Source organism: Engraulis encrasicolus, chromosome 10 (genome assembly GCF_034702125.1).
Source record: "Engraulis encrasicolus isolate BLACKSEA-1 chromosome 10, IST_EnEncr_1.0, whole genome shotgun sequence".
NCBI classification, from domain to species: domain Eukaryota; kingdom Metazoa; phylum Chordata; class Actinopteri; order Clupeiformes; family Engraulidae; genus Engraulis; species Engraulis encrasicolus.
Window position 1 is genome coordinate 6,033,565 of NC_085866.1, and position 27,278 is coordinate 6,060,842.

The 27,278-nt window shown below is 45.1% G+C and overlaps 1 protein-coding gene across 1 annotated transcript in view; it reads right to left on the minus strand.

Moving 5' to 3' along the window:
- The window catches only part of arfgef2 (ADP-ribosylation factor guanine nucleotide-exchange factor 2 (brefeldin A-inhibited)), a 59,045-nt gene that overhangs the window by 24,625 nt on the left and 7,142 nt on the right, over positions 1–27,278 (minus strand). Inside the window, exons 3-22 of the mRNA XM_063207933.1 lie at positions 26,956–27,079; positions 26,072–26,218; positions 23,431–23,610; positions 21,901–22,222; positions 21,312–21,503; positions 20,061–20,221; positions 18,942–19,075; positions 16,747–16,981; positions 16,175–16,274; positions 15,605–15,744; positions 14,124–14,232; positions 13,606–13,795; positions 13,141–13,252; positions 11,583–11,788; positions 9,480–9,564; positions 8,260–8,431; positions 6,802–6,953; positions 3,556–3,684; positions 2,029–2,187; positions 1,256–1,403 (exon numbers count right to left, since the gene is read on the minus strand). Of these exons, the coding sequence (XP_063064003.1) occupies positions 1,256–1,403; positions 2,029–2,187; positions 3,556–3,684; positions 6,802–6,953; positions 8,260–8,431; positions 9,480–9,564; positions 11,583–11,788; positions 13,141–13,252; positions 13,606–13,795; positions 14,124–14,232; positions 15,605–15,744; positions 16,175–16,274; positions 16,747–16,981; positions 18,942–19,075; positions 20,061–20,221; positions 21,312–21,503; positions 21,901–22,222; positions 23,431–23,610; positions 26,072–26,218; positions 26,956–27,079 (3,197 nt within the window). The remainder of the gene's footprint in view (positions 1–1,255; positions 1,404–2,028; positions 2,188–3,555; positions 3,685–6,801; positions 6,954–8,259; positions 8,432–9,479; positions 9,565–11,582; positions 11,789–13,140; positions 13,253–13,605; positions 13,796–14,123; positions 14,233–15,604; positions 15,745–16,174; positions 16,275–16,746; positions 16,982–18,941; positions 19,076–20,060; positions 20,222–21,311; positions 21,504–21,900; positions 22,223–23,430; positions 23,611–26,071; positions 26,219–26,955; positions 27,080–27,278) is intronic.

Below are 27,278 nucleotides of genomic sequence, written 5' to 3' on the forward strand. Positions count from 1 at the left end.
TGCGTACACGCGGACGCATGCACGCACGCACACACGCACGCACACAAACACACACGCACACACACTCGCACACCTGCATGCATGCAGACCCGTTATCTGAAGCATAGTTGACAGTTTGACAATTCCCAGAAATACCACCATTTCAACAAATGTACAAAATGCTGAAAAATCACATGAATCTCACAGACACATACTGACACACACACACAATGTTTACTCGGCAGCATTCCCAGAAATACCACTATTTCAACAACTACATCATGATTGTGTGGGTGGATCGCTAAGAAAGGTCACTGAACCTGATGCTGAGTCATTCACATGATGCAGGCAATGTTGTGAGGAACAATGTGGCCTCCATAGTTTGACAGGAGAGAAAGATGGGGAAGGATCGGCAAAAAGGACCTCAGGCTGGAACTGAACCCGGGTCGCCGGCGTGATGGTACAGCGTCATCTCATTGAGCCAACACAGCGCCCCCTCCAGAGGAAACTTACTGAGACCCAGGGACATCAAGTCTTCCTTGCCACTATTTCAACAACTCTAAAATGATTGTGTAGGTGGATCACTAAGAAAGGTCACTGAATCTGACGCTGAGTCATTCACATGACGCAGCCAATGTTGTGAGGACAGGGTGGCCTTCTCTGGACTCCAGAGGAACCTTTTTTTCTGCTAGTATTTTTCAGGATCAGGAAATGACCCCGGCCGGACTCGAACCGGGGTCCCCGTGGGCTTGCAAGCTCAAATGCGGGGGGCTTAGCACGCTGCGCCACAGTGCCCCCTCTCTATTCTGTTCTACATTACCATCCTTGTATACAGTTGATGTACACTGTACTGACCCCAACACTGTGTACTTGCTTCAATGTCCTCCTTGTAAGTTGCTTTGGTCAAAAGCTTCTGCTAAATGTAATGTAATGCAATGTAGGGATGCACCGATACCACTTTTGTACGAGTACTTGCAGATACCGAGTACCGATACCGATACCTTTTACCACCAAAATACAATGAAAATAAATGCATGGCCTTGTTTTTTTCCACCCGTGATATTTTTATTGTCCATTTCCATGTAGATTTAAATGTTAGTAAATGTATGAGGTGGCACTTTTTCTCCATGCTGCTTTCAAGTCCACAGAACATGACAAGATTTTGCATTGTTTTGTGTAATAGCAGTATCGTTCCTGGTATCGGCTTGACGAGTACGAGTACGAGGATAATGAGCAGTATCGGTATCGGTGCATCCCTAATGTAATGTCTCCTTACCGAGGCCGAGGGGCATGAACTCTTCGGTGCCGGATGGGAAGCCCTTGAGGCTGCCCTCTCGCTCCCGCACCACACCGGAGATGTAGCGCGTCTTCACCCCCGTGCCGATCAGCTGGGCCAGCTCCAACTGACTAATGCAGCGCAGGATCTTAACACAGACAGAGGAGTAGAGGAGTTATTATTACTTCATCAAATGACCTTTATTATTAACGCACCGCAGGATCTGCACCAGGCTTGTACGAAATTCCGAATTGGATGAATTTGAATTCAAAGTAATGCCATAATATGAACACTAGGTGGTGGTGTTCTATGTACTCTCAATGGGTGGTGTAGCTTAAATTCAAAGAAATTCAAGGTAATGACACCTAGTGTTCGTATTATGGCATTACTTTGAATGCAAATTCATTCAATTCGGAATTTCGTACAAGCCTGATCTGCACACATACCAACAGAGGAATTACTTATTACATCATCGAATAACCTTTTCCTTATTAATGTAGCACAGGGTCTGAAAACATACCAATAGAGGAATTATTATTACATCATCGAATAACCTTTAGTTATAATTAATGCAGCGCAGGATCTGCAAAAATACCAACAGAGGAGTAGAGGAGTTATTACATCATCGAATAACCTTTATTTATTTTACATGCCAGTGAAACTGACGAAAAGTGGGATGAAGCGAAGCATCTGGTTTTTTTGTGTGTTAAAAACATTTTTTTGTGTCTTTATCGTTTATAGGAGAGTCGAGAGTGTGATAGTCACTGACTGACCTCGTGCCAGGAGTTTCCCAGGTGGTTCCCGTCTGTGTGTGCCACGGTGATGAGGGTCTTGATGGTGTCGATGTTCTTCTGCTTCATCTCCGTGATGCTGGAGCTGGCCGTCAGCAGCGTGAAGCGAGCCAGGGCCTGGATGTAGGCATCCCGCTCCAGCTGATGAACACACAGGGTGAGAGACACATTACATTACATTACATTGCGTTACATTCAGGGCTCTAAGATTAACACCCACCAAGCAGTCAAATATTGGTGAAATTTCAGTTTAGCTGGTAGAAAAGAAATAGATCAACATCTACTAGCCATTTTGGCTGGTGATGAGAAAAGTTAATTTAGTGCCCTTATTACATTACATTACATTACATTACACTTGGCTGACGATTTAAAAAAAAAAATCCAAAACGACTTACAGTTATTATTGTTCAGGGTATTGGTTACAGTCCCTGGAGCAATGTGGGGTTAAGGTGCTTTGCTCAAGGGCACTTCAGCCATGGAGGGAGGAAGGGATTGGGAAGGGTGGGGTGTGAACCTGCAACCCTGTGATCTACCGCCTAACTCCATAACCATTACGCCACGGCTGCCCTGTGGTGTACTGCAGGGTTTCCCAAACTGGGGTGCGTGCACCCCTGGGGGTGCGCAGCCTACCATAAGGGGGTGCACCAGCTGAATAGAGCAATGGTGGATATGTGAGGTTTTCTCCAGCATTAATGAACATTAAGTAGTTTTAAATCGTATGGTGAATTGTATGCTGAAGGGTCCATGTGAATTGTACAGTAGTTTAACTCCTAGACCAGTGTTTCCCAACCAGGGGTACGTGTACCACTAGGGGTACGCGAGCACACCTCAAGGGGTACGTGGAAAAATGTAATAATAACAAATATATTGAGTGTAGTCACATTGGGATAGAGGAACAGAGCCTGAATGAGGGCGAGGGGGTACTCTTCATATGAAAAAGTTGCTAAGGGGGTACGCAGGACAAAAAAGGTTGGGAAGCACTGTCCTAGACTATTGTTTCCCCAAAACTATTGTGCAATATGTGCAGTGAATCCATACTATCATGGACATCAGCACACCAAAATATTGGCTTAGGGGGTGCGCGAACCACATTGAAATGTACAAGGGGGTGCACAGGGGGAAAAGTTTGGGAACCACTGGTGTACTGTGAAAAACTGTACAATGACAGCAATATTCTCACAACAGTAGCTGCTGAGCTGAACATCACTGGGGCCTTGTTTGACAGCAGAGAGCTTGGAGAAGTTGAAGCAGTCATAGTGGATGAATAATAAAAATTGTGATGGAAGAGTGTGTGTGTGTGTGTGTGTGTGTGTGTGTGTGTGTGTGTGTGTGTGTGTGTGTGTGTGTGTGTGTGTGTGTGTGTGTGTGTGTGTGTGTGTGTGTGTGTGTGTGTATATATATAATATTATTTGTGTGTGTATGTTATATTATGTGTGTGTATCTGTGTGTGTTTGTGCGTGCGCGCGTGTGTGTGTGTGTGTGTGTGTGTGTGTGTGTCTTACTGCTGACCTGCATGTTGAAGATGCAGGCGATCCTGATGGCGCAGCGGATTCCCTCCAGACACAAACACGCCACCTCCTGGTCATCACAGTCCTGCAGCCCAATGCTAAACGCAGCCAGCAGAGGAGTCCACGCAAGCTGTGGAGAGAGATGGATGGAGGGAGAGAGAGAGAGAGAGAGAGAGAGAGAGAGAGAGAGAGAGAGAGAGAGAGAGAGAGAGAGAGAGAGAGAGAGAGAGAGAGAGAGAGAGAGATGGGCAGAGAGATAGGGAGAGAGAGAGAGAGAGGAGAGATGCAGGGGGAGAGAGAGAGAGAGAGAGGAGAGATGCAGGGGGAGAGAGAGAGAGAGAGAGGAGAGATGCAGGGAGGGAGAGAGAGAGAGAGAGAGAGAGAGAGAGAGAGAGAGAGAAAAAGAGTGTGAGAAATAATGAAAATGAAATTAACTATTGAGCTTAGAACATGCTGTACAGAATAGATTGTATCCAGATGTTGTTCAGAGGTGCAATCTAATATTCTAATTTATTGGCCCACTTCCAACTACAGAAAATTGCCTTAATAATGTATGCAAATGTAAAGTTGCCAATTAACTTTCAAAACCAGACTCTGCTGCTGAGTCGATTACGCTTCCAGTGTTTCCCACAGAAATTTTCGAAACTATGGGGGCAGCCGGGGTTTATTTTGTCTTCTCACACGGGCCTTTTTTTTGGGGGGGGGGGTGTATTCTTGCAGCGTAAATGCAAAACGGCAAAACAATGACTACAGTATGACATTGGCGCATGGAGAAACTGTAGGCCTGGGCCTATATTTCAGCCATTTATATTTTGAGAAATAAGGCTACATAAGATTTTACCCATGACTTGTATAATAGTTGTACATTGTCATTGTCAAAAAATGCAGTACAGTGAATAATTTCTGTTTACAACACAGTTTCATTCGTCCCTCATGCAGGGGTCTGGGAAACAATAATAAAACAAAATAGGAGCAGAGTTAAGAATTTAAGAGCACTGTGAAATTGTTAACGCATAGACAAAAAGGGTCTTAGAGGGTAGGCTATGCCTTTTCCCCCACACATATCTGTAGGCATACACATTCTACATGAGGGGTGCTGGTCACAGGGCCAGTTTTTTCCAAATTCCTCCCATTAAAAGGGCTGAACAACATATTACACATTTATGTCTATATTCACATTCATTACACATTCATTTCTATATGCAGCCCGATGTCTCCTCTGCTGTGTCAATGAAGGTCTGTCACCAAACTCATTACAACTGTAAAACAAAGCCTAGGGAGTGTTAGTAAACTCATCCCAACTGTCCCTTCTCTGAGGGTTTTTTATATTGCTCCCAAACCCAAGTAAACTACAACAACTTGACTAGGCTTTTGATCCCTGTCTTTCAAGCACTTGTGGTTCTCTCTATAGCAGAGGTGCCCAACCTTTTTTTTAACTAAGATCTACTTTTGAAGTTGATGGTCTGCCGTTATCTACCAAGTCAAAGTGAAGGATGTCAGTATGAAAATTTAAGACCACCATTTATTAATCACCATTATTATGAACAAAATGTTTTCAGTAGGCTACTATGGCCGTATCTTTTCAGTGTGTTTTTAAAGTGTGTTGAATAGCCCATCTTTACAAAGCAATGCAGCACTGATAGTATGCAGAGATAATTTCAGTCATACACAAGTCATAAACAACTGAAACAATTTCAAAATGATAAACATTTGGTATATAAAAGGCACATAGGCCCTATTTCTAAAATAGGATGAAGCATTATCATGCATTCAGTGGTATAGGCTACACATTAAAAAGGGCTCAGAAATTCACCATTTGTTATGGGTAAATAGTAGGCTACTATGAGAGAGAGAGAGAGAGAGAGAGAGAGAGAGCAATGAGAGAACTCATTGGATTGGTTAACACCCCTGTTAAGTGTGACTTCTTCTATGAAGGTTTTTTTTTTCAGCTCTCTGGGACAGTAGCACAGCAAAGGCTTTCTATTCTGAGTTTGGCCAATCGTTTTGTCCACAACTGAAGCAAGAAACAACACAAATTGAAGTGAATTCCATACATGTCAACAACTAACATTTCCCTTACACGCGGCACGCGATGTAAACGCAGTTAGCCATGATGCATGCGACTAGCGATTTGGACGAAGATCCTCGCATATCGGCGTGTCATAACGCATCGTTGCGCACATGTTCTGTTACTCACCCGATGTTACACGTGTGCACACATGAATCAACTGTAATACCCTTACGGTCACTTCCTAATGCATTCCCCTCATTCTGTGTTACCGTGGGACTACTTATCTAACCAATACAGAGTCTATAGGATGTATTTACTCCAGGAGGAAAATGCGAAGGAAATTCAAAATCGTAATTCAAAGCGTTTTTAACAAAAACGGATATCGTTAAAAAAAAAAAAAAAGTAAAAAAAAAAAAATTTTTTTTTTTTTTTTTTTTTTAACACTTTCGTAAACTATGGCGGCCAAATTTAAACTATGGCGGGCCGCCATAGTTTCCTCAATGTATGGGAAACACTGCGCTTCCCTTGTCAAAACTGCAGCCAACCCAAGTGAAACTCCGTATCCATACTTCTACCCACAACATGCCCAAGGCCAAGGCTATCTAATCTCTGTCGGCATATTCAAGCAGCCCATTTAGACAAAACACAAACAAAATCATATCATTGTACAAAAACTAGAAAAGCTCTCAGAGCGCACCTCCACCCTCTGGTGGACAACATACACATGCACACACACACACTGAAAACCGACAAACAAATGTACAAACCAACAAACAAACGTACAAAACAAACTTGGACGATCACACAACCTCCTTGACGGAGGCAGGGTTCTAAATTAAGACCAGCTAACTGGCCAAATGCTGACATTTCAGTTTGGCTGGTAAAAAAGACCAACTTACAAGCCAGTTTGACCCATTAGTGAGTGTGTGTTTTGCTAGTAATGGCTGGTGATGAAAAGTTTAGAGTTCATGGCGGAGGTAATAAGCCAGTGTGCATATTGTGTGCATATGCGTGCTCTCACTGCATACGCGCCACACCATGAGCATGGGCCCTAAGTATTGTATGTTACACAAACAAAATCTCATCATTATACAAAAATACGCAGTGTGCGTATCATATGCATCCATGCCCACGTGTCTCACCTTGAACATGGGCCGTACGTGATCCAGGTGGATACTACGCTATATCAATACATGTGATATTGTATTGTATGTGTGCACTGCACTCGCGCCTCACCTTGAACATGGGCCGTACGTGCTCCAGGTGAGTGGCGCTGAAGAAGGGGGCCTGGGCGTGGCTCACCGCCTCCATCAGGGCCTTGGCCGTCTTAGCCATCTGCTCCATCTCCATGTTGTACAGCAGACGCCGCTGCTTCTCATTGGCTACATCTGGTGGAAAAACACGAGGTCATCATGCCATTGGTTATTAACTCACTTGATGCCAATAACCCATTTTAGCCTGAGGCACCTGCAAAAAAACGCCTGCTGAATGCCCTTTTTGGGAAAAGGTGCCCTCTGCCTATTAAAACCCAAACATCTCAGCCTCCGAAGCATATAAAAACATGATATATGCAGCAACTGTATATGCAGCATCAAGCTAAAACGTTAAGTACCAATGGTGCTTACACTCGCTAAATTTATTCATGGTGTGGTGTTGAAATCGGCATATAATTCCAATTTTTTTTAGAGTGTTGAAAAAACACCCATAATGCTTTTTCTGTTTCATCATAACATCCCCCTCACTCAGGTTCCCCTGTATTAGACGCTAGAGGTCTTCTTGCAGTGGACAGATTTGCCTTGTGGGGGTTATGAGAATGCTATTGGAATGCATATCACACCAGCTGCTGCTTCTGATTGGCTACATCTGTCACAGGATGACGCCAGGCCATTGGCCAATAGAGTAAACAATATTTAGAATATTAAACCAGCCAGCAGGTTCCAGATCATGTGATTGAGTTAGTCGAGCTGTTCAATATGTCTACAGCTGTCACAGCACGATGTTGAGCCATTGGCCATTTAAATCAACAGCTATTGAGCCTTCCATGATGGTGTTCCATGTAAGGAACATCTTCCAAGCCATGAAAGAAATAATTGGAAATTGACCGTGTTTTTGTACGTCACTGTGCTCAAAGATGCTATGATTAAGTTGGCTGAATCACTGACGTTTCATTGGTGGCATCTGTCACAAGATGATGATGGCGATGGTTTGTCATTTAAGTCAATATTGTTATATTAAAACCACCGACTAAGTTGTGATTGATTTAGCTTATCTTCTGTTCAATATGTCTTCTACACTAACACAATATCCCCCCACGTTCTCATTACCCTCCCAAATTAGACACTGGAAACTTCCTTAATGTGCTTTGGGGGAAAGGGAATTAAAGTATTATTACTACGACTGGTCATTAAATTCAACAATCATTAAACCTTCCATGCTGGTGTTCCACGTAGGGCATGTCTAAAGTCTAGGAAAAGCCTAAAGTTTGTTTGTTTGTTTGTTTTTTATTATATATTTGTTGTTATTATTTTTGAGATAGGATAGTGGAAGACAGACAGGAAGCGTGTGGGGAGAGAGACACGGGGAGAAAATCGGCAAATGCAGCGGGCAGGTATTGAACTCAGATCGCCAGCATAGCAATCCAGCGAGCCACGGACGGCTGGGCCTGAGGTTTGTTTGAACGCTGATTAGACTCACTTGGTTTGCTGGACTTGGGTGTGATGGAGTACTCCTTGCTCTCCTTCATGGCGATCTTCTTGCCTGCGATCTCGTCGTAGATGGATGACAGGTACTCCTCCGGCAGGTCCTTGCTGTCGTTGATGCCCCTGTTCATCTTGATGTACTGCTCTTTGGTCATCTTGTTTTTCACCTGCATGAAGAATGCATCAAAGAGAAACAGCGCATTTTTTTATGACTGGAAAAATTGCACTTTTCATACATGGTCCGCCATTTCTCCATGGTCCGCCATTTTGAATTTCCAAAAATAGCCACTTCTAGCTGCAAAAATGACTGTACTTGGACCATACTAGAAACATATTTGTTTATTACTTAGTAAACTTTCATGTAAAGATCAAATTTGGCAATAGGCAGCCCAGTTTCAATGAGCAGCATAGTTGCAGTACCTTTTTTGACCATTTCCTGCACAGTGTCCCTGTGATACACACAGTGATACATTTTTTATTTTTTTATGTCTTTATTTGTGACTGGAACCCGGGTTGCAGGCGTAGCAGCCCAGTGCCCTACAGTTAGAGCCACGGTGGGGCCGAGAAACAACTTTTTTTTTCAACATGAAGTAACAGAGCAAGCAATGTAAGTTGTAACAAATAGTACTGTGCCAAAATAAGGCAAATATTCATTTCAAGCAGTAGATTAACAGAAGGACATTTCAGGCAAGTGGTATCATTTTGGTCATTGGCAAAGGGGTACAAATGGTCGCAGAAAAAAACAGAAGCAGAAGCGTTTAAAGGGCAGGGGGCATAATGGAGTACTCTCTGTACTCAGCATAAAGTGGAAAAGTGGTGAGAGAGAGAGAGAGAGAGAGAGAGAGAGAGAGAGAGAGAGAGAGAGAGAGACAGAGACAGAGAGACAGAGACAGAGAGCAATAGATAAAGAGAGCAAGGGAGTGCAAGAGTAAGAGAGAGCGAGAGAGAGAAAGGAGCGAGACAGACGGAGCGAGACAGACAGACAGACAGATAGATAGAGAGAGAGAGAGAGAGAGAGAGAGAGAGAGAGAGAGAGAGAGAGAGAGAGAGAGAGAGAGAGAGATGCAGTGCGAGAGAGAGCGTGCGCGAGAGAGAGAGAGAGAGAGAGCGTGCGCGAGAGAGAGAGCAAGCGAGAGAGAGAGAGCGAGCGTGCGCGAGAGAGAGAGCGAGCGAGAGAGAGAGAGCGAGCGCGAGTGAGCTGAGATGAGTGCTTACCTGTGGGCTGTGCAGGTCAGTGGTAAGCATGATGATTGAGTAGGCCAGCACATACGCTGTGTCAGCACTGGCAAACAGCGTCTGCCTGCAGGGAACAAAGAGGAGAAGACGAGAGAAGGAGAGAAGGAGGTCAGTCCACTTTCCCATTCAATTATGAGCAGAGTGCCCCTATTGCCCCCCAGGGACGGGATGGGATGGGATGGCTGGCCTGATGCTTGGGAGGGATGGGAGTTCATGTGGGGAATGGAATGGGGCAGGAGGGTAATAGTTTCACCTTGCATACCAGCAGTATAGTACAGGGGAAATATTAAAGTCAATATACTGATACTTAACCGCTCTCTCCTGCACCCTCATCCACGGCAGTAGAACCTTTGAGCAAGACCCCGTATTGCTCCTGGGGGAGTGTTCTGGAATGTGCACTGTAGCATTCTGGAATGTTCAACTGTAACTATCTAGGATAAGACCACTAGCTATGCCAGCTATGTGATTTGTATGCGTAACTCTCAGTTCCAAGTTCACCTAAGTCTCTTTCATCGGGCCAAGTCCTTTAGAGGTTATAGTGCTGTCTGTATGTTGTACTTGTAGTACTCTTTAGAAGTGATGAACTGCAGTCTTCTAAAATGTTATGGTGGTTTACTTGGAAAGAGTGACAAAGTGTTTTGGCCTGAAGATGGCTTAGGCAAAATGTTTGTCTGTCCTGCTTTCCAAATAAATCACCACACATTTATATGCGAGTGCCCAGCTTTGCTCTCTACTAAATGGAATAACCCATTTAGTTTCTCCTGAAAGCTGAAGCTGAAAGCACCACCTGGTGGTCATCTGAAACTGATAGAACCGTGTTTGCATACATAACCATTGTTTTCATGTGTCCCAAGGCTTGATTCATATGTCGGGAGTTGAGTAAACTTCCTTGCAAAAAAACAAACAGCACTTAAACATCACACTTTGTTAAGCATAACAAAGTGCACTTCCTCCTCTCACATCAGGGACGCATGCAGGCGAAACGAGCGAAGCGAATAGAGGCACAATTCAGTGTTCCATTCTCACAGCTCAGGTGAAATTTGCTCCACATTACATTAAATTGCCTTCCTCATAGGAATGAATGCCAAAGTTAGCTTTGCTTGGCCAAATTCGCGTGTATGTGTCCCGCCGTAATTCTCCATCCTGTGCCACCTACCCTTGGATTGCACTCTAGGTATCTCGCAGCAAACATCTATCTAAAGAAATATCTAATGTCACTTTTATGCTAGCAGCAGATGGTGTTCAGGCTGGCTGTTGGCTAGTATCCTGACATTGGCATATTGGGCAGCGGCATAGTGGCTTAACATGCATATCTAGTGCCACCTACCCTTGACTGCACTCCAGGGGCCTCATTTATCAAGCGTTCTTAGACACAGATCTGTGCGTAAAGCGTGCGTGCGATCATTCCTGAGCAAAGTATGGGATTTATGAACATGTACTTGAACGTAGAAATGTGCCTAAATCTAAGCACACCTCAGACCATGCGTGCGAGTGGAAGAAACACAAAATTGCAAATAATATTGACCGTGCAAGGTACAGTTTGCTTTGAATGACAATGGAGTATGACAGTGTGCTATTTTACAGTGTTTTCGTCCATGTGTGTCTCCTTCTTTTACTTATTTTGAAACACTGTCCTCCTCCTGTCGAAAGCACCTCCACTCCTGCCGCGGAAATGTTTCTATCTCCACACTTCCCGCCAGCGCTTCGACTGGCGCGTGTGTCCGCGTGTGTTCATGTGTGTCCAAACAGGGTGGCACCTTCGAATTCACATGGCATTTGAATATATTTTAATACCATATATGGTTACTTGGAGGCGTTTCGGGATGCAAATTACCCCGAATGCGCGCGTGCACAGTGATTTGGAAGGTGTGGGATTTATCATGCAGACGTGTGCGTAGGAACAGCCAACGCACGTTTCATAAATCCCGATTTTTCTGTACTTGCGAACATTCTAAATTTCACTCGTAAGACACACTTTAGAAGACATTCTACGAACTGATGATAAATGAGGCCCCAGGAATCTATCTAAACATATCCTGTATCTAATGTCATTTAACGTATTCTCCATCCTGTGCCACGTACCCTTGGTTGCACTCCAGGTATCTGGCCGCGAACTTCTCCATGAGCCTGTCTATCTTCTGGGCCTCCCCGGGGAGCCGGAACCCCTCCAGGAAGGCTCGCAGGGCCGACACGAAGTCCTTGCCACAGAAATCCAGCTGGTCCACGTAGCTGTACATCACCTCCTTGTTGAAGCGCACGTTCTCTCCCAGGAACTCTCCCACTTGAGTCTGAAACGCAGGTGTTAAGAAAAATTCATTTGACTATACAAAACGAGACCACGACAATCACATCAGGTTTGCATTTGACTTTCACGAAAGGAGAGAGATTGAGAAGCCTGGAAAACATGTTCTTGTTCTAGTACAGATGTCACATAATTCACTGACAAGAGCTGACACGGAAACAAAGTGAAACAAAGAGAAAAAAGAACAAAGTCTTTACTACAGATTACTGTTCTTACGGCGGGACACAGCAAAGGTGAACTGAGGACATTATCAGGCTCAATGATGCGATGCGATAAACACCCTACAAAAATACACCAGAAAGAGACTGGCAGGGGAAGAGCAAGAGTGAAAAGGGGAAAGAGATTTGACTTATTAGATTTATTATGTCAGCAGTTGATGTAAACAATGACTGACTGCTTGAAAATGAAGGAAGGCAACGGATAGAGAGAACACAAGACACAGAATGGGAAAGAGAAATGTGAGAGACATAACACTCCTTTCTTACGTTGTTATCCACTACTACTGCAAATTGAGCCATGAGATGGAGCGAGAGACTCTTGAGACGCCTTACAGTGTGAATGAAGGAAGGCAAGGACAGCTCTCTTCAGACTCTTTCCTTGTCTACTCGCTCACAAACGCCTCGGGCAGAGCCCCTCATCAGCATGTAATGCTCATTGCAATTGTTTGCATTGTTCGTGGGCGACTAGACAAGGAAAGTCTGAAGAGTGCTGTCCTTCGCTTCCTTTGTTCATTCATATATTTCTGGTTTATGTGGGATTCAGCACTCAGTTAAAACTGAGAATCATTAGGTGATAGTGTGAGTGCATCTCCTCCACTATTTAAGCCTTACAGTGTCTAGGCTACAATAAATTGAGCCAAGAGAGAACACAGGAGACAGAATGGGAAAGATAAATGTGAGGGATATAACACTCCTTTCTTATGTAATTTTCTTATCATATTATATCTACTGTTACTATAAAGAGAGCCACTTGAGCCTTACAGTGTCTAAGTGGTTCTCTTGCTGAAATTATCGGATATGTTTCTTATGTCGTTATCCACTGCTACTATAAATTGAGCCAGGAGATGGGGCGAGAGACGTTTGGGAAGCCCTACACAGTGTCTAGGCGATCCTCCTGCTGCAGAAAAGTGAGAGACATTTCTTATTTAATTGTCATATCGTTATCCACTGCTACTATAAACTGAGCCAGGAGATGGGGCGAGAGATGCTTTTTAAGCCTTACAGTGTAAAGGTGATCCTCTTGCTGCAGAAAAGTGAGAGACGTAACACTCCTTTCTTATGTAATTATCTTATATTATATCCACTGCTACTCTAAAGAGAGCCACTTTTTAAGCCTTACAGTGTCTAGGCGGTCCTCTTGCCCCAGGAACTGGGCGATGTCCTCTGGGGTGGTTCCCAGCATGCCCTGGTCCTGCAGGTACTGGATACCTCTCTTGGGCTTCTTATTGAACCTGCAGGAAGACAAATGGACCATAAAGATGACCAGGTGAATCTCTCAGAGATTACATTACACTACCTCAAGACAGCCCTAAAGATGTGTTTTCGAATTGAGATTTGAAAGTCTATGATAATCAGGATAATAGATAATAGAGATGAAAAATGAACTGACATAATCTCCAGATATGGACACAAAATAAGAGGAGTTTAACGCCCAGCAAGTACACAGAGAACATTCATTTTTGTGTCAGACAAGTCAGACAGCTAAAAGGAACAGAACAGGATATGCACACGCACACGCACACGCACACATGCACACACACACAGACACAGACACACACACACACACACACACAAACAGACTCACAGTTCGATGCCGTGTTCTATGATCTCCTTCTGCTGTTTGATGACCTCGTACTGCTCGGGGTGGTCGGGCTGGGAGGAGTGGTGACTAGACGACACGGTGGACTCCAGAGAGCTCACGCTGTCCCGCCGCCCCGACAGGTGATCCGGCAGCTTCACCTCGCCACCCTCGCCCTCCGCTGTGGACTCCTGACCTGCACCATTCATTACATTCACATATGTTAACTTAACTCATTATATTCAAATTGGTTAAATTCAGATATGTTCAGTAGGGCTGTAACGATACACTCACCAGTTTGAAAAATAATAATAATATTGATGTAAAGCTTGGAAGCATTATCACATCATATCATATGATTGTTTTCTGTACTGAAGGGTAACAGAACTTTAAAAGGGCTTATCAAGATACTGCCTTCTTGTATCACGATACAGTATTGTGACTCTGCGCATCACGATTTCTTGAGTCGATACAATATATGTGAATGTAGCTCAAGGGTTGAAGCTCTACACATGTGTGCTCACCCAGATTGGTCTGCAGGTTGGGGTTGACGTACAGGTCTTTGCTCCACTCCACCATGCACTTGAGGATGGACACCAGGCACTCCAGCCCCTTCTTACGCAAGCTCAGCTCCTGCAGAAACACACAGGTCATTTCCTGTGGCCAGCCGGCCAGCCACCCACCCTTCCTGCTTTCATCATAACACAACCCCACAGTGATATTGCATTACAGGAGAGAAGACACCACACACACACACACACACACACACACACACACACACACACACACACACACACACACACACACACACACACACACACACACACACAGTCTCACACACACACACACACACACACACACACAGTCTCACACACACAGTCTGACACACACAGTCTGACACACACAGTCTGACACACACAGTCTGACACACACAGTCTGACACACACAGTCTCACACACACAGTCTCACACACACAGTCTCACACACACAGTCTCACACACACAGTCTCACACACACAGTCTCACACACAGTCTCACACACAGTCTCACACACAGTCTCACACACAGTCTCACACACAGTCTCACACACAGCTACAATTCAGATATGGTGTGAAATGACAGATAAGGACTAAAGACTAAAGAGATGCTTCATGAACATGAAATAAATTTTTCAAGATGTTTCACAGTAGTGAAAAAGTGGATAATCTCACTACCTATAACATTCCCCATTAAAAAATACAGTTCACTCTTTTAAAAGCTAAACTGCTTCAATGATCTCAAAATGTAGGCAGCAACTGCACTGTTAAAAATAAGCTACTATGATTTTAATAACATGTATATCAAAATATAACATTAAATAAAACGATGATGATGTGAAAGCCCTTTAGGACACCTTTGGAGGCTTTATGTTGAGAATAAATGGAGTTCCCTTGGCACTGTAGATGGCGGTAGCGCACATCTTATGCAAGCCGTCACCAAATGCCACAGAAGGACAAGTAGGAGGGAACAACGCCCCCTTAGAAGACGGAACTTGAGCACACTTCTTTGCATTGGATGGGCGGAGTTTGAATAGTCTTTCTCTAATCTACTCTAGTTTACTAAGAAAATCTTTGGTATGGCCCACCTGTAGTGGCTTCATGCCCAGCTCTGATGACGATGTAAGTAAGCCATCCTATCTATATAATCTTTGGTACGGCCCACCTGTAGTGGCTTCATGCCCAGCTCTGATGACGATGTAAGTAAGCCATCCTATCTATATAATCTTTGGTACGGCCCACCTGTAGTGGCTTCATGCCCAGCTCTGATGACGGTGTAAGTAAGCCATCCTATCTATATAATCTTTGGTACGGCCCACCTGTAGTGGGCCCAGCTCTGATGACGATGTAAGTAAGCCATCCTATCTATATAATCTTTGGTATGGCCCATCTGCGGTGGTGTCATCACGCCCAGCTCTGATGACGATGTAAGTACGCCATCCTATCTATATACTCTTTGGTACTACCCACCTGTAGTGGCGTCATGCCCAGCTCTTGGCCGCTCCTGCCCTGGGCGATCTTAGACAGGTCATTCACTAGCCGCTCAAAGATGTTGGCAGCGTTCAGATCACAGTCGTAGTTCACGTAGATGTCCACCACACACTGGGCATCTGCAGCCAGGGGCAGGAGGAGAGGGGATAAGAAGGTGAAAAGGGTAATGTAGTCAAGTCAAACAGCCAAGCTGGCTACATGCGTTGCTTCACGTACACAGTCACAGTTCACAAAGTTCAAATAGATATACAAAAAAAACTACCCTTTCAATACAAAGATGCATTTGTGATGCAAAACATGCAAAAGTGGCATTCGAGTCCATTAAAACATAACAGATAATTTTTTGTTAAAAGATAAATGCAAAGGGTACATTAGAGGTAATAACAACTGCAAACGTTAAAAACAATGTTTTTTGTTTTGTGCAAAAAAATAAAGGCTCTCTTATAAATTAAGCTGTGGTTTGGAGGTTAACTAGTAAGTGTTAATTAGTACTAAGTAGAGGGATGTGTTTTTATGTGAGGGGTGTTGCTTCTAGTTCAACACTGCTACCTGCACAGATGCGCGTGAGGGTCTGGATCACCATCCACTTGTGCTCGAAGGAGCTGCTGGAGGTCTCCAGGATGGTGAGAAAAATCTCCCTGAAGAACACCTGCTCATGGCCAGCACAAGGGCACAGGAGAACAACAAAAACAGGGGAAAACCATAAATATGCTTCACATACTGTACATCTTTTTGTATTTGTATGCAGCTTAACTGAACTATTAGTTTTTGTGCAGATGATGTGTGAAATGTCACTTTCACTTCAGTTTGAAAAATCCAACCATCATCAGTTCGTCGCGGCGAATCAAATGGAATGGAACAGTTATGTTGTTGATTTGATTGGGCTGCGGCAGGCGAATTCGCTCCTCATTTGCATAACATTAAACTTTCTTTAATAATTTCGCTTCGCTTCGCTCCTGTTCGCTTGCCATCGCTTGCCTTCGCCTCTCTCATAGGAATGAATGGCAAAGTTCGCAAATTCGCGTATATGTGTCCCTACAGTAATGCTATTCGGTTTGATATTCAAAGTCAATAGAAAACAATTCTGCATCCCCCTGTGGGCATGGAACGGCCTACTGTACCTCGATCTGCATCTTGAGGTGGACCTTGAAGTGGGAGAGCAGCGTGAGGAAGATGGCCAGCGACAGCTCGAAGACCTCGGGCACGGAGGAGACGCCGTTCTTGGAGAGCGCCACGCACAGGTACTGCTTGATGGCGTTGACGAACATCTCGTGCGTGCGGAACACGGGGCCCGCGCCCTGCAGCACGGACAGCAGCAGCTGCAGAGACACCACCTTGGAGCGCAGCTCATGGGACCTGCGGAGGGAGAGAGGGGGAGAGATAGGGAAGAGGGGGAGAGAGGAATAGAGCGAAAGAGAGAGTGGAGAGAGAGGGGGGGGGGGAGGAGAGGGGGGGGAGGAGAGGGAGAGGAGAGAGGGAGGGGAGAGGAGAGGGGGGGGGGGAAGAGAGGGGAGAGAAGGGGAGAGGGGAGAGGGAGAGAGAGGGAGAGAGGAGAGAGAGGGAGGGAGAGGAGAGAGGGGGGGGATAGAGGGAGAAGGAGGAGAGAGAGGGGAGAGAGAGGGAAGAGGGAGGGGAGAGAGAGGGGGAGAGAGGGAGGGAGAGGAGAGAGAGGGAGGGGAGAGAGGAGAGAGGAGAGAGGAGAGAGAGGGAGGGGAGAGAGGAGAGAGGAGAGAGGAGAGAGAGGGGAGAGGAAGGGAGAAGAGTGAGGGGGGGGAGAGATAGAGAAGAGGGGGAGAGGGAGAGAGGGAGGGAGAGGAGAGAGAGGGAGGGGAGAGAGGAGAGAGGAGAGAGGAGAGAGAGGGGAGAGGAAGGGAGAAGAGAGAGGGGGGGGAGGGAGAGGAGAGGAGAGAGAGGGAGGGGAGAGAGGAGAGAGGAGAGAGGAGAGAGGGGAGGAGAGGAGAGAGAGGGAGGGGAGAGAGGAGAGAGGAGAGAGGAGAGAGAGGGGGGGAGAGGGGAGAAGAGAGATATAGAGAAGAGGGGGAGAGAGGGAGGGAGAGGAGAGAGGGAGGGAGAGGAGAGAGGGATAGAGGGGAGAGAGAGGAGAGAGGAGAGAGGGGGGGGAGGGGAGAGATAGAGAAGAGGGGGAGAGAGGGAGGGAGAGGGGAGAGAGGGGGGGAGAGAGGGATAGAGCGAAAGAGAGATGGAGGGGAGAGGAGAGAGAGAGGGGGGAGTAGAGCGAAAGAGAGAGGGGAGAGAGAGGGAAGAGGGAGGGGAGAGGGAGGGGAGAGGGAGGGAGAGAATGAAAAAAGAGAGAGGAGAGAGCAAAAGAGAGAGGGAGAGAATTTTGTTTCATTTTTCAGAAAATCTGGCATAGTAATAACCAACCAATCATCCAGGTCCTCATTTACTCATACCAATGATCAATACAAGTCATTAGATGTTATAAAAATAAAAACTGAAAAGTAAGAAAAGGTTGCACTATGCATGACCTTTTCTTACTTTTCAGTTGTACTATATTTTGGTCAGCACCCTAAAAAGAAGAAAAAAAACCTGTTTGGGTGATGCCTGCTCCAGCCTTTATGAAATGTTATGAAGATACACATGGCTGGCACATGGCTTTGACAAGAAAATAACAAGGAGGTGAAATGCCTGACTCAGCAGAGCGTGGCGATGGCAGTGCGGAGAGAGAGGGGGAGAGATGGTGGATAATGGCATATGAGAGTTATCCAGGATAATTGGCAGGCCATTAAAGGTTAAGTAGCCATTAAAGCTTAATCAGCGGGAGGCGAGCATGGCTGCTGTAGCAGGCGCTGGCGCTAGCGGTAAGGATGGGGTTGGTGTTGGTGGGGTGCTGGCCATGGCCAAATGGTTACAGAGATGATCTTTGGAACAGGTAAGAGGGATGCCCACCCTTTGCCTTGTTGTTGTTTAATAATCGTAATTTTCACCCAAATCGTGATCGTGATCATATTTTTTTCCATAATCGTGCAGCACCAGTGATAATAACGGTGGTTTACTTTGGGTCTGGAGGGCCATCAGCCAGGGTCTTCATACATTAAACCATTACTAATATTAGTGGTGTGCATTGGCACTGCCCTTACGATTCGAGAGGTAATGATTCAATTGGAATCAATTCAGTCGATCAATGCATTGAAATACATTACATTGCAATTGCAATGCATTACATTTCTCCTGAAAGGAAGGCAACTTTTCCATCAGTCATGAGGCAATGCAAGCACTCAGAAGACACTGAACAACATTTCATTGGCAGTTGTGTGTATGGAGAATGATGATGGTGATGATAACGGTGTCTTACTTGGGGTCTGGGGGTCCGTCGGCCAGTGGCTTCATGGAGAGTTTGCAGAGGGAGCGGAAGACGAGGAAGGCGTCCTTCTGGAGGATGTGGGAGAAGCGGGCCGCAGACTGGGTACCCTGAAGACCCTCCGCATCCTGCCATGACAGATAACCACCATCCATCATTATTATTATTGAACTAGCAGCTTAATATAATAGTACCGTCACAATTGGCATTTTATATTCATTGATCCATTATGCTTAAGGAATTACACAATGAAATGCAGCTTTTGACATACTCTGCGTTTTCCTGCTAATCTCTGTGTTTAGACTATCCCAGTGGTGCTCAAACTGTGGTACGTGTACCACTGGTGGTACTTGAGGCATCTCTGGTGGTACTTGGAAGAATTATTTCTTTGTGCATTGATTTGAAGGCTGATTCTTGCAGTTGAAAATATCTCTTTGGTCTCACATTTTGTAATATTCATTTGTATGAATCTGAAAACATAATGCAGAATAATACTAGGCAAGCAAGAAATTTAAAAACAAACATGCACTGAATGTTGATGCCGTTATGAACTTGTCCTGTATTGACTGGCAAAAGTGAATATGGAAGGCATTTACTGTGATATTCTAATGTTGGCTGTCAAGGTGGTACTCGGAGAGCTCAATATTTTCTCATGTGAAAAAATCAAAAAGTTTGAGAACCACTGGACTATCCCATACACCATTTTTTAAACATAATTTGAAATGCAGAAGGAGGAATGTTTGAAAAAAAAAAAACGTTTTTACAGCATCATCTCATCCCCATAAGTTGAAGAAGGCATACAAATATAGCACAAAGACAAGTGTGAAACAACATCCAGGGCTATTGTTCCACCAACTGGTCCTATTCAACAATGGCAACCAGAAGAACAGGAATGCTGGCAGGCCAACACCACACCACCCTCTTTTATTTCCAAATGTCCCTAAAATAACTCAGCAGTGGTGTAGTGCTGGTAAAGAGCAATTGCTCAACACCCACTTGCTCACTTCCACCATGTAAAACTGTCACTTTTTTACTTGTTCTGTGTTATAAACAAGGCGACCACAGGTCAGGCGTGGCGGTCTGTGCGGTGCGGTGCGGTGCGGCGTGGCGTACCATGATGTCAGTGGAGGAGACAGACGTGCGGTCATCCACCATGCCGTTCATCTGCAGGGAGTCCATGCGGACAGCAGGGGGCAGCGTGTCTGGCTGCTGCTTGGGTTCCGCCTCAGGCTCCACCTGTTGCTGTGGCTGCTCCTGTGTCTGTTGTTCCGCCCCTGCGCAGATAGGTAGGTACAGGACCGGATTAATGCACAGGCTAGACATGGCTGCAGCCTAGGGGCCCCACCAACCAGGGGCCCCCTGATAGATCAAAAGGGAAAAATTGCAAAATTGTGACAAGATGCAATATTGAAAAAAGTTGGCCAAATTCATTTATAGCTCGGAATTATGGCACTGATTATGTGATTTTGGCATGATTTTTTTTGCTGCAGGGGGCCTTATGCAACGTTTAGCCTAGGGGCCCTGGGTCATTTTAACCCAGCCCTGGGCAGGCAGGTAAGAAAGGAGGATGGTGAAAGGTTGAAAAACGAGATGACAGGGGGCCAGTGCTCTTGCACTGCTCTTCTCAAAAGCTCATAGAGTACTACACACACCCACTTCAAGAAAGGTCAACACACGATTCCCTTTTGAGAAAGAAATTGCATTCATGCCTTCCAGGGACTGAACAAAAGAGAGGGTTTTTTCCCTTTGAAAGTGAAAATAGCTCACGGCAGTGAGAGAGAGCAGAACAGTCTGCTGTTTTTACATGGACTTAACAAAGTTAAGAGGGTAATTCATATGAGTCCTGATCTGATGCATACATTGATTATACACAAACTTAGATAAAAACCAATACATATTTTACAATGATTTTATGATATACAAAGATAAAGTGTAAAATTCTTGTGGGAAGTTGTTCCAAGGAATTGAATAGTAGAAAGTTGTTCACTGTCATTTATTTAGTTTAGTAGTGATTCTATTTGTGTAGTGTTACACAATCAGACGTTGAATTTGAAAAGTGGTTTAAAGTGTCGTTTAAGCGTAGCTTAATGTGTGCAGTTGCTCCACTGTTAAGGCCGGGTTATGCTCTGTTTAAAGCCTCAACGTAGTGAGTCAACACAGTGAATATTCATTTACAGCTCCATTCTAGCTGCGCTATCCGTTTCCGTCACAACGGTAGGGACAGCGAGATGATTGTTCAAACTCTACCTTCAATACAAGGAGTAAACTAGACGTGTCTGTTGTTTTGTAGCTACACAGACTCGACGACAATGAAAATGAAACATTAAATCTTTATGTGTGCAGTTGCTCCTCTGTTAAACTTACCTGCATCAGGAGTTTGGTCAGCAGGGCCACTGGGTGCCTCCCCCTGCTCCCCCTGCTCCTCCTGGGCCTCCCCTTGCTGCTCCTGGCCTTCTCCTCCTCCTCCTCCGTCTCCATCCCCATCTCCTCCCCCATCTCCCTCAGCCTCTGAGACAGGCTGGGTAACAGGTGCGGACGGTTCCTCTGCCTCCGTCTCTGCAATGATGAATAAGGACGTATAATAAATGTTGTCTACTGCAACGCTACAGTGGTATTGACATGATAACACCACATGACACGGAAACCAAATTCTTGAAAATGTTACACAGCACAATTTTGATACATTTGAAAATGTCTAAACTATATACAAGGTATATAAAATTATCAATACACTCAGAGTGTAGACCTCCGCTGAGGCAGCTGTTTGACAGAACATTTCACGAGGTCACTATGTCACTTCACTAGTCTTTCTGCCTTGCTTTTGTGCAGTTAGAAACTGGAATGTCAAAATTCGCCCTATCCTGCAGTAAAGAATCTTTTTTTTTTTTAAATCCTGGATCCGAATCGTAATAAATATAGATACACTTGTGTTCTTTCATGGGTCACACAATACCTGAGGATGGAGCATCCTCCCTGCCCTCCTCCACTGTGGCCACGTACTCTCCCTCCTCCTCTTGACTCTCCGCCTCCTCTGGTTGGCCGTTGAGGGAGGGGGGCGTGTCCTCCTGCGGAGGCGTGGGCGTGCTGGGGGGCTCGGCGGACCCAGGTGAGGGCGAGGGGGAGGGCTGGCCGTTCTGCTCCAGGGGGGAGCGAGGTGGCTGCGGCGAGGGGGAGCCGGAGCCTCGGCTGTGGGTGGGCGAGTGGGAGGAGAGGGGGTGGGGGTGGTGGGGGTGCAGCCGGGAACGCTCCTTCTCCTGCTCCTGGGCCTCCAACGCCTGAGAGGGGCAGACAAAGGACCTCTTTAAGATCAGACACACACATGGACACACATGCACATGGACACACACGCGCACGGACACACACGCGCACGGACACACACACACACGCTCACGCTGTAGTCACACACCTGTGTCACTCACTGCAGACACACACTGGCGAGGCCAAAGGAATGGGGAGGTTTGTTTACTGGCTGGGTCATGCAGAGCGAACTGCACTTCAGTAGCTCTCAGGAAGTCGAATGGACAGATAATCAAAGAGATACAAAAGAACCTTCCAAACCATGCTGTTGTTCTCACCAACCAATAATCATGTTTTGTGTATAAAAATTTAAGTAATGAATACATGTAGTATGTTTGAGTAAATGATTGAGCACTATCATTTCTGAAATATGACCACTCTTTAGGACTCGCTCTCTCTCTCCCACACACACAAACACAATATATACAGACAACACACTTTACACACACGCCACAGTGGCGGCCACACATAAACTGCACGCACGCACGCACACACGCACTGTCTGTTGAGCTGCATGACAGACATCTCCCTGAGTGCGTTGCAATATGCGACCTTGCCTCCTCCACTTGCTTCTCTCCTCGTACCAGGATATGTCATGATGACATCACTGACAACAGCATTATATTTCAATATCTTGCAAAAGCTCAATTGTAGAGTCTTTTTCTCCTTTGCAATTGGGATGGTGAATGAAAAAACAGTCCCTCAAAAGTTGTTGTGGCTAGGCTGACAGCAGGGAAACTTTATCGTTTTTCTCCACGGAGGAGGGGCCAGGAGGCGGGATGAGGAGACAAGCGCAAGTGGAGGAGGCAAGGTCGCATATTGCAACGCACTCCCAGGCTGGACTTTGCCACACGCACGCACGCACGCACACACACACGCACGCACGCACGCACGCACGCACGCACGCACGCACGCACGCACGCACGCACGCACGCACGCACGCACGCACGCACGCACGCACGCACACACACACACACACACACACACACACACACACACACACACACACACACACACACACACACACACACACACACACACACACACACACACACACACACACACACACACACACACACACACACACGTAGCCACTGTCTGTTTAGCTGCATGAGAGACATCTGTCTCCCTCTCTCTCTCTCTCTCTCTCTCTCTCTCTCTCTGTCTCTCCCTCTCAGTCACTCACTGCCTGGTTTTCCATGCGGGCGAAGATGACGTTGAGCATCTGTGTGAGCGTGGCCTTGGCCGTGGTCTGGTTGATCAGGTTGCGGCTGGCCAGGTAGATGTTGTAACACGTCCGCACCGTGAGCAGAATGGTGCCCTCGTGGATCTCAATGTGAGGCGAGGTCACCGCCGTAAGAAGAGCCTGGGGGGAAAAAACACACGCAGCGGAGAGAGAGAGAAAGAAAGAGGATAGACAGGCAGAAAAGAGACAAACAGAAAGAAGGAGAGAGAGAGAGAGAGAGAGACAGGAAAGAGACAGAGAGAGAGACAGAGACGGAGAGAGGAAGAGAGAATGAGAGAGAGAGCAAGAGAGGTAGAGAGAGATAGAGAAAGAGAGACAAGACAGAGAAAGAGAGAGAGAGAGATGAATAGGCAGATACCAATGAAGAGTTCTATCTTGCAATACACAATCCCTACCGCATCTTCAAACACCAGTGAGTGATCTCATGACAGAGAAAACAGCCCTAAGATGTGAAAAACCTAGTGTATTGTGCACAACTGGCACACTAAAAGCAGGGATTAACCATGTACTTCAGGGGTGGGCAATTATTTTGGCCAAAGGGCCGCATTGGGTTTAGAAAGTTGACCAAAGGGCCGGATGTCGTAGGCAACTTGCCTATGTCAATCATAAGAAATGATGTATGCCAACATAATTACACCATTGTAAGTTATGCCATTCCTGCTAATTGTATCTAGATGTAGACTTGAGTAATCTTCCAAGGGTTTCCAAGACCCTTGTTTTAGGTAGACAATTTAAGAATGAGTGATCATATGAATCTGCATTTTTTTTCTTGGAAAGGCTCTGAGGGCTGCATGAAATGGCCGAGCGGGCCGCATGTGGCCCCCGGGCCTGAGTTTGCCCACGTCTGATGTACTTCATAAAGGTCAAGTACTCAAAATACATTTCAATGAAACCGAATCTTTAGAGTCCAGTGATCAGGGCTCTAAACTAACACCAGCCAACCGGCCAAATGCTGGTGAAATTTCAATTTGGCTGGTAGAAAATACCAACTTCCAAGCCACTTCAACCAATTAGTGTGTGTTTGGCTAGCCCTCCTAGTGATGATCTTTACATGTCATCCTCCCAGAAATATATGTAAACACAGTACTGTAGTAACAGCTGCAAAACTAGAGCTTGCTGTCCTGTAATCATCCCATGCCGCTGATTTATAACTCTGAAGAACAGAGCCACAGCTCCTGTGCCGTCACATAATGATGAGGTCACGGCGATAAGGCCATCTCTGATGATGATGAATGGAGCTGACCTTTGACCTTCTCCGACAGGAACTTTCTATGGTAACACAACTGGGCACACACACAGCTATCTGTAACTGAAATCAGCAAATGCTGAAACTACTTCTGAGGACGCGACTTAACAAACTTCAACAGATCACATCAACAGGCTCAACAGATTACATCATGTGCAACTGTACTTCCTTGCAATTGCATGAATAATGTCTGCATTTACATTTCAGTCATTCAATAACCTCTTTTACCAGCTTATACAGACTAGCATGGCTTTCTGAAATCAACTGATGACGGCTTCAAACTAGCTTCTGTGCATCCTAGTGACGCAATATTGAGTCATTGTGAACTTATTTCCTTCCATGTATCTGAAGAGGGCCTCTCTCTCCTCACAATTTTCAGTCAGTCAATGAGCAAGCTCTTCAATGAGGAGACCACTACTGCCCAGACTATTATTTATTGTCCTCATTGAAAAGCTAATTGACTGTGCATGAATCCAAACATCTATTGAGGTTATTGGTACTACAAGTCACTGAGCAAACAACAAGAAAAGTGCAGAGTAGCAAAGCAGAAAACAGAGGTCATCATGGCAATAGGTCTGTTGCTTGGAAACCAACATGTTCCCCATAGTTACATGAGGACTGTGTTGAATATAGGGCTGGGCAATATGACGATATATATCGTTATCGTGATATAAAAGTGTATATCGTGACCTTTCTCCTATATCGTTTATATCGTGATATTCAATTGTATAAAATTGATAAAATTACTATCATTTAATTACATTTCATGTTGTCACAATACACACTACAAGTTAATGTAACTGTAAAAATAAGAATAAAAAGATGCTTTTTCTTTTGTGACATGAAAAAATAAAGAGCAAATAAAGTGAAAACGTATGTAATTGTGCTATATCGTGATATATATCGTTATCGTGATAAAGTAATCCAAATCGTGATACTGGGTTTTTTCCATATCGCCCAGCCCTAGTTGAATATATGAGATTGAAATGGCACTAACTCAGACCATACTGCTGTATGACTCGTCATCTTTATGGAGCCAATTATAAACTCTTTACAGGAATAGATCATGGAAGTATGTACAATCAAATAATGTTTGCTCGTAAAGCACATTTAAAAACAGCAAAAGTAATGTGTTACTCTGACATCAAACACCATCTACCAAAACAGATTAACAGCTGAAACAAGGTCAATGGATCTGTTTGTGTGTGTGCGTGTGTGTGCAAACAAGCAAACCATTTTCCAATCGACACAGTGCCGTATTGAATCGCTGCATGCACGCAACTAACTATGTGGAAAATAAAATCAGAGTGATGTAATCCTCTCTCTCTCTCTCACCTTGATGATCTGCAGCTGCACCCCCTCGTCCGTCTGCGGGCCCTGGAAGCAGTTGCAGATGGTCTCCACCAGCCGGTCGATCAGACGCTTCCCCGGAGCACTGCTGTCCGGAGCGTTGCCCGTGATGTGGCCATAGGCAATCAGTTTCTAATAAGCAAGGAGACAAGGCAAATTCTAAATTCTTACATTTTCATTAATTACATAGCTGGTCATAGACGATCAGTTTCTAATAAGCAAGGTGGAGATTTGTATTGCGAGTCAGAAATATTGGTATAGAAGGGAAGAGATCTGGCGCCACACGGATGTCTTTCTTAGTTATTTCTTATTTATTTACAGTGCACTAGACTAACATTTCAACAAACCGTTCAGTAATATTAGTCTTTGTCAGGGTTCTAAACTAACACCAGCCAACTGGCCAAATGCTAGTGAAATTTCAGTTTGGCTGACTTACCAACATCATTATGAGTGTGTGCTTGGCTAGATTAAGATTAAAATCAACTAGCCATTTGGCTGGTGATTCAAAAACTTAATTACGTAAGTCAATCAATTTTTAATAAGCAAGGTAGAGATTTGTATTGCGAGTCAGTAATACAGCATTGGCCTTTGTGGTGTCTCTTTAATGCGTAAATTCAGCATAGGCGATCAGTTTCTAATAAGCCAGGAGACAAGGCGGTAAATTCTAAATTCTTGGTTCACTGGAAAAACCCTGGTCCTTAAAAATTCAGATTGGTAACCAGACTTGATATTGTTACAACCAAGGCCATATCTCTATTGTGACTAGACTAAAACTGTGTGGGCACAAACAAATCTTATCTTTTCATTAATTATGTAGCTTGTAATGTAATGTAACTCTTGATGAGTACACAGCATGAGCTCATCAGTACCTGTAAGCAGTCCAAGGAGGTGCTGACAATACGAGGGGATTTGGACTGACAGGCCAACTCGAAGGGCAACACATACTTGTCTGCCTCAATGTAGTTAGCTCGGGGAGCGACCACGGTGCCATCCCTGAAAAAAAAAAAACACACACACACACACACAGTTTGTGTGTTTGTTTACATTTATGGCCAATTACAGACAGACAGACAGAGACACAGACAGAGACACAGACAGACACACACACACGCACGCACGCACACACACAGTCATACACACACACAGAGTCACACACAAACACAGAGTCACACACACAAACACAGAGTCACAC